Below are 7664 nucleotides of genomic sequence, written 5' to 3' on the forward strand. Positions count from 1 at the left end.
GTGGACTACTTTTAATCTATACCTAGGAAAAGGATTCGGCCACAACTTTGATTCTCCAGTAGCTCGATATTCTTTAGCATCCTCATAGATCTCGACGTCCAAGACTTGGAGCGATGCACACGTGGAGGAGGTCGTGCAGAGGTTTCTGAATCAGCGACCTTACAGCTTTTAGGATGTCATTCACAATACGATCGTAGAGATTCTCCAAGATCCACAGCTGCACGACCCGCTGAGCTCGTTGTCTCAGCCATCACATCAGATAATTCTATTAATAAATTTTTTTACTTGTTTTAAGTTTTCATACTTAGAAGCTTCATATATTAAGATTTGAGTCAGGGAAGGAGATCTAGGGGCTAAAAATTCAATCTAATCATCCAATTAATGATCGAGGGTATCTATAGTTTTATATCATCGAATGGAATGTGTAGGAATAATCTGTTCAAGAATCGAAGGAGTGTATCGAAAGATATGCCTCCATATCGAAACTTATTAATAAGCTTTTATTTTTCTTCGTTTCAGAATGCTGGGACATCCGGCTCTCATCCACCAGCTGCTGGAGAGGAGTAGGAGGACGACAAGGATGATTTGGACTGATTTTTTTTTATTTTGATGTATTATATTTTTTTATACTACGTATAAAATTATTTAATTTATATTTTAATATAATATAATTAATTTTTTATTTATGATTGTCATATAATCTTGAGATTTTAATTATAATAGATGCTAGGAACCATAATTGATTGTGATTAATTAAAATAGGGTTTAAAAAATATTATTATAATTTTTTTAAAAAATAATTATTATCGATGATTTTAGCAATGGATTAACCATCGCTAATAATAAAATATTATTATAAATTTAAAAAAAAATAAATTAAATATTATCGACGGCATTAGCGATGGCGTTAGTCATCTGTAATAATTATTAGCGACAACATTAGCGATAAAAAAGTCGACACTAATTATTTTTAAATTTTTTAAATTTTATTTAAAAATAAAAAAATAAATAGCGATGGAATATGGCTGTCGTTAATATTGTCACTAATACCATCGCTAATGCTGTCACTAATATTATTTATTAACGACTGTTGTAAAATTTATTATTAATAATAATAATTAATAATTAAAATTTTTTCGATTATCAATTAGCGACAGAACGTCATCGCTAATAAAATAGCTGTTAGTGATAATGATTAGTCGTCATTAATAATCTAATTTAGTGTGACGACTCTAAAATAGAACTATCAGTATTCTATTAAAATAATTAATTAATTAATTAATTATTTAAATATATATATATTTTTTTTCTTCGCCGAGACATTGACAACAAAAATCTCGACCGCCCAGACACCACCAGCATTATCCAAATATAACTCTACCCCTTTGGACCGGAAAATCATGGTTGCCGCTTTTATTTACTAATAGTAATACAGCAGCAGCCAGAGCCTATCAACTTGGTGACTTATATCTTCATTTCAAGAACTCAAGCCGGAGCCCACCCACCGTCACCTTTCCCTTCCCCTGCCTCGGAACCAGCGTGACGAGCACACTATCGTCTGCCTCGGCCCTGAGGTCCTCCAGCAAGTCCGTTATCCCCAGTCGCAGCGCCGTCCTCACCTTCTTCTCCTTCTTGCTGCGAATGTTTTTGTGAGGCACGTTGACGAAGCTCCCGGCAAACTCAGTTGACCCAGGGTCAACCCCTTTTTCCTCCGGCGTGTTAATGTACACGTCGAACTTGATGAACATGTCGGGGTCGAACTCGATCCCCTCGACCACCAGGACCTCCTCCTCGTCCTCTTTCTCCTTCCTGCTCCTCGACACCTTGGGCCGCCTCACCGTCGCACTCACTGACGAGTACAAGGTCACCGGGAACGTCGCCTCTGTGACGGCTCGTGGTGATCTTGCCCCCTTCTTCGCCGCCGCAGTACCCTTGGGAGTGGGTCGAGTTTTCAGCCAAGGGATCTCGACATCTTGGTAGGTGTAGCGGAGCCTCTGAGTATCCAGACAATCCTCAATTTTGACTCGAACTAGGTCGGCGTTCTCGTCGTAGAAGAGAAAGGAGCAATTGAGCCAGTCCTTGTCTTCGAAGTCCTTGTGCTTTCCACCGAGCATCTTCCACACATACCACATGCGATCGATGTTGGAGTGGTGGGCGTAGAAGATGGGATCACGGGCAGCTGAGTAAAAAGTGCCCATGTCCTCTCCATTTGGCTGGTTCCTATCACCAGTCCATACATGGACGATGTTGTGCGGCACGTCCTCGATCGAGCCTAAGCCAGGATCTGGCTGGTCCCCGGCGCGGTAGGGGGATCCCATGAACAGTTGTGCTGTCTTCCCATTAGTGATCACTTGGCGATACATTATCTTTAAGTTGTAGTCGATTTGCTGGTCGTGGGTGAAGGATGGGTCCTGGCCATCGAAGTCGAAGTCGACGAGGTACGGTGGCTGGTGCTTGGCGTCACGAATCTTGTGATATAGCGACGAAGAAGGGTCGGTATAGATGGAAGGCATTTGCATGCCAGCGGGTGCATCCCAATTCCAGAAGGGAACCGCGAAGGTCTCGTCGCCAATGAGCTTGCCGAGTATTTTCTCATGGAAGTAGAGGAAGAACCGGTGCCAGGGGAAAAAGAGCCAGGAATTGTGGATCTGGAGGTTGAGGTCAGGGAAGCCGATCTGCTCGTAAAAGCCATCACAGTAGGCGCAGTGGACGTTAGCCTGTTGGGTGAAGTTACGTGGGTCGTCGGCCGGCAAGGCCTTCATGAGCTCCACGGCCTTGGCATACTTTGCCAAGTACTCTGAGTCAACTACGTGGGCGGCAGAGCGGATGCGAAGGGGGTCGGAGCGTGGCGGGAGCTTGAAGTCGATGATTTTGGAGGTGGTTGGTGGGCAGCAGTCAGTAGCTGTTGCGCCGGACGGGAGGTCGGAGGGGCCACATTTGGAAATGTCCGGGGCTTCAATGGGGAGTCCGAGGGCCTTGCGGTTGACTCCAAGTCCGGCGGCAGCTCCGTAGAGCCCACCAAGGCCGATGAGCATATCACGGCGGTCGAGCTTGCCTGAAGATCCTATGGCCTCCGTGGTGGGCATGGGCTTCTCATGTTCATCCCTTGTTGCTTTGCATGAGATTCTGGGATGGACGTGAGATGTCTTAAAGGAAAGAGCGACCCGAGGCCTCTGTGGATAGAAGGGGCATGCAAAGGAGCTAGGGCAGGTGGAGAGGGAGCAGGAAGATAAATTTGGTTGAGGGAGGCCTGCCATTGGGAATTTCTGGTTCTAGCACTTGCAATAACAAAGGGAAGCATGTGGTCGATTTATAGCGTGGAACGGGAAAAAATATTCATTGCAACTGTGATACCACGTCAAATCTATAATAAATTCATAAAAATTTTTATATTTTATTGATTACTGTATATTTTATCAGTTTTTATAGATATTATGGTGTAGAAAGAACTTATTTAGTTCCATATCAGTTATGAGTCAAGAAAAAATATGATTTATATGGATTGAAATCTTTTTTTCCAACGTAAGACTTTAAATAATCAAAATTTATTGAAACTTAAAGATGATAAAAAATCTGTTGTAATAAAAATTTATTTGTGAAATTAATATTTATGTTAGACTTTGATTGGTTCTGATTGGTAAGTGCATAGAGTTTTAAAGGTAATTTTTTTTATTAAAAATATACTAAAAAATTGTGAGAGAGTAGTTTTCTGAAAGATACATTTGTTCAAAAAGCCTTTGGGAGCATGCAAAGGAGCCAGGGAGGGGGCCGCAAATCAATTTGGTTTAGGGGGGCCTGCCATTACTTGGTAATTTCATTTTTTAGCACGTGCATTGACAAGGAGAAGCCACGTGTTAGTATTTTTTTGTCTTTTTGTGTCTCGTGAGGTTGTACAGCTGGCTCGAAAACGTAGTTTTAACTAAAGATGTACGGAAAGGAGCACGTATTAATAAGAAAGAGACAAAAACAATAAAGGCAGTGTTTTTCTTCCGTAAAAATATCACAGGTTACGGGTGAAAATCTGATCCGGACTCGAATGTATGGATAGATTCTAATCATAACCGACCCATATATCGACCACAGTTCCATACGCCGACTCAATCTGTACATAAATTTTTGACTTCATCATCAATATTTTTATTTCTGAACTATTAATTCATGATTGATTCATTGATTCTAACATTGACGATCGATCTCATCTCCACCCCATCTCCATACACATCATATTACTGCTATACACATCGACCATCGTTTTCATCATCAAAGTGATCTTTGAGAATCAGATACTGATCTAAATTTTTGAGTTCCGACCCCCACATTGGTTCCAACATCAGCATCTAACACTAATCCTCATCTTCAATGATACACATGGCAAGCCGTTGAGCCACAGTCCCTCCAACCCCTACTTCAATCATCATATTTAAAAAGGTTGACAAGAAATCTCCATACAATCTCATCAAATCATGCCGCCATTGGAAGCAGCTAGTTACATGCTAGATAAGGTAGCTATAACTGCTCAATATCGAGAAATCAGATCAAATATCTCGGGATAGCACATCCAAAGAAGTCAGAACAACTTTCAATTCTTCTCTCTTCCATAAATAGAGATAATTAGGAGACCGCCAAGGTACGCAACTCTCTTATATGATCCTCTTATTTATTCTACCAATTTCTAACTTAAACATCGAAGGTTCCTACTGGAGCCAACTTTGGTTAGAGATTTATTTTGCAAGTCCGATCACCATCATCTTAGTCGAATGCTGCCTCACTCTAGCTAATCTAGCGTAAGTCGGGATCAGCAGTGATAGATTGGTGCTAAAGTAAAGGCCAAACCTATTTTTAGGAAGGAGTACACAATCTATTGCCATGATGCCATGAAGAACATCCTCAAGACATTCCAATACCATGATAGACTGGTCGACTAAACATCCGATTGGGAGTCACACTTCGACTCAATGGCTAGAGGCACCTTCACAGCCCCCTCCATCCGCCGCAAGGGTAAGCCAGAACTAGTTTAATATTTTGATCACCCAAGTATAGGTGCTGACTGCGGTGGTTGACGTCATGCAACAACTGAATCTGACGCAGGAGGCACCCCAACAACAACCTTCTCAATCTCCATCATGAAGTCTAAATTGGGATAGGCAGATATGACCGAGCCAGTCCGGACATCCCGAGCAAAGGAGACACTCGCCAACCCTTACTCCAAAAAGGGATCTACCCCAGGTTGATCCCCATCCCGCCACATAAAAAGCTATGTGGTTCGTGATGCTGATGTGGATCGTAGGTTTCAAGAGATAAATCAATGGATCGAGATATTACAACATCAAGCCATGGATCGGCTCGAATCAGTCGACTTCCACATCAACCTGCCTTTTAGTGACAAGATCATATAGGAGCCATTGTCTGTCAAGTTTAAAATGTTGCAATTGGAGAATTACGATAAGTCAATAGACCCAATGAACCACTTAGAGAGCTTTAAGGCTCTCATGCTCTTTCATGGAGCAACCAATTGATAAACACATGAATTAGAATAATAAAGATATTAAATATTATATTATTTAATTTTTTATTATGGAGAATTTGATATTTTTGATCTATTTTTTAAGTAAATTGTAGATTGAATCCATTAAAATCCAAATTGGCTAGATCTCAACTCAAGTGAACTAAAAGAAATTATTAAAAATTTAATCACACATCAAATCTATGTCCAAGCTCAAGTTTGTCATATATTTTAGAATCAATATGCTTTATGGGAGAAATCGAAATGCAACGAAATGTGGCATGTGGCGGAACCCACCTCATGGGGACACCAGCGGTGCATGAAAAGGAGGAAAGAAGAAGGATCCAGCGTCAAACGGGAGACGGGTATTTGGCATGGCTCACACAAGACAAAAATAAAATGGGTATTTAATGTAGAGGGGACCATGTGCTGTGCATTAATTGCATGAAATAGGCTTGCTGGGAGAGTCCTTTTCGTAAATAATATAAAAAAAAAATTATTTACATAAATAATATAAATTCTAACTTATTTATCAAAATAATATAAAAAAAATATCATTTTGAATATTATTTTTTCCCTGCCACGTCATCCATATTTTTTCACATTGGCATCATCCAAAAAAAAAAAAATAGAAAACACCGTTCAAAATGGCATTTTCTATTTTTTTCCTCCAAAAAAAAAAAAATCAGAAAAGAATGAGAAAAAATTAAATTTTAAAATTTTAAATTTAATAAATAAATTAAAATTTTAATTTTGAATAAAATTTAAAATATAAAAATTTAAATTTTTAATTCAAATAAAAAAGATAATTTTAGATGATTTTTTTTCTTTTCAAATTAATTTTTTTAAAAAAATATCTAAACAAAAATCTTAAAAATTTAAAAAATTAAAAATATCATAGAAAAAAAAAGAAATATGAAAGAAATAAAAATTATAAATTTGAATTTAAAAAAATAAAAATTTTAAATTTAATTCAAAAATATCATTTCAAATTCTTGCCAAAAATGTTCAAAAAAATAAAAAAATAAAAAGTGTCATTAAAAAATAAAAAAATTAAAAAAAATTAGAAAAAAATAAGAATTATAATTTGAAATTTAAAAGAAATAAAATTTTTAAACCTCATTAAAATAAAAATATAATTTCAAATTACTTTCCCAAATTCAAATTAATTTATTTAAAAAATATTCCAAATAAATAAAAAAATAGACTAAAAAATATCATAAAAACAGAAAGAAATGAAAAAAAATAGAAAAATTATATAATTATAAATTTGAATAAAAAAATTAAATTTTTAATTTGAATTAAATTTTGATAAAAAAATAAATGACATAAAAAAGTGAAAAAATGAGGAACAAATGTGAAAAAAAAAGAAATTTATAAATTAAACTTTAAAAAATAAGAATTTTAACTTTAATTCAAATAAAAAATATCATTTCAAATTACGTTGTCCATTTCAAATAATTTTTTTAAAAAATTATCTTAAAAAAAGAATAAAATATTGTAAAAAAATAAAAAATACCCTAAAAAAGAAAAAAAAGAAAAAAATAGAATTGAAAAAAAATAAAAATTATAATTCTAATTGAAAAAAAAATTATAATTTTCAATTTTAAGAAATAAAAATTATAATTATAATTGAAATAAAAAAATATCATTTTAAATAACTAAATTAATTTAAATTTAATTATTTAAAAAATATTTTAAATAAAGAAAAAAAATACGTAATAGAATGCCAAAAAGATAAAAATGGAAGAAAACTAAAATTATAATTTTAAATTATAAAAATTTTAAATTGAATTTCAAAAAAAATATTATAAAAGAAGTAAATAAAAGAGGAAAAAATGATAATAAAATAGAAATTATAATTATAAATTAAAAAGAAAATTTAAATTTAATTTAAATTAAAAATTATCATTCAAATTACTATCCTCATTATTTAATTAATTTTATTTATTAAAAAATAATTAAAAAATAATTAAAAAAATTAAGAAAAAAATTTAAAAAAACCAAAAAAATGAAAAGAGAAAAAAAAAACAGAAAACGCCAAAGGGAATGGCATTTTCTCCTTTCCCCCTCTTCTTCTCTCCTTCTCCCTTCTCCCTTCTCCCTCTTCTCCCTCTTCTCCGGTGTCTCTCCGGTGGCACGGCGGCACGACGGCGAGCTC

General features: G+C 35.5%; 1 protein-coding gene across 1 annotated transcript; it reads right to left on the reverse strand.

Moving 5' to 3' along the window:
• Window positions 1-1472: 1472 nt before the first annotated feature.
• LOC140856973 (polyphenol oxidase, chloroplastic-like) lies at window positions 1473-3257 on the reverse strand. Its single transcript, XM_073255173.1, has one exon. It carries the CDS (start codon window positions 3255-3257, stop codon window positions 1473-1475), a length of 1785 nt encoding a protein of 594 aa, XP_073111274.1.
• Window positions 3258-7664: the final 4407 nt, after the last annotated feature.

Source organism: Elaeis guineensis, chromosome 4 (genome assembly GCF_000442705.2).
Source record: "Elaeis guineensis isolate ETL-2024a chromosome 4, EG11, whole genome shotgun sequence".
Taxonomy (NCBI): Eukaryota; Viridiplantae; Streptophyta; class Magnoliopsida; order Arecales; family Arecaceae; genus Elaeis; species Elaeis guineensis.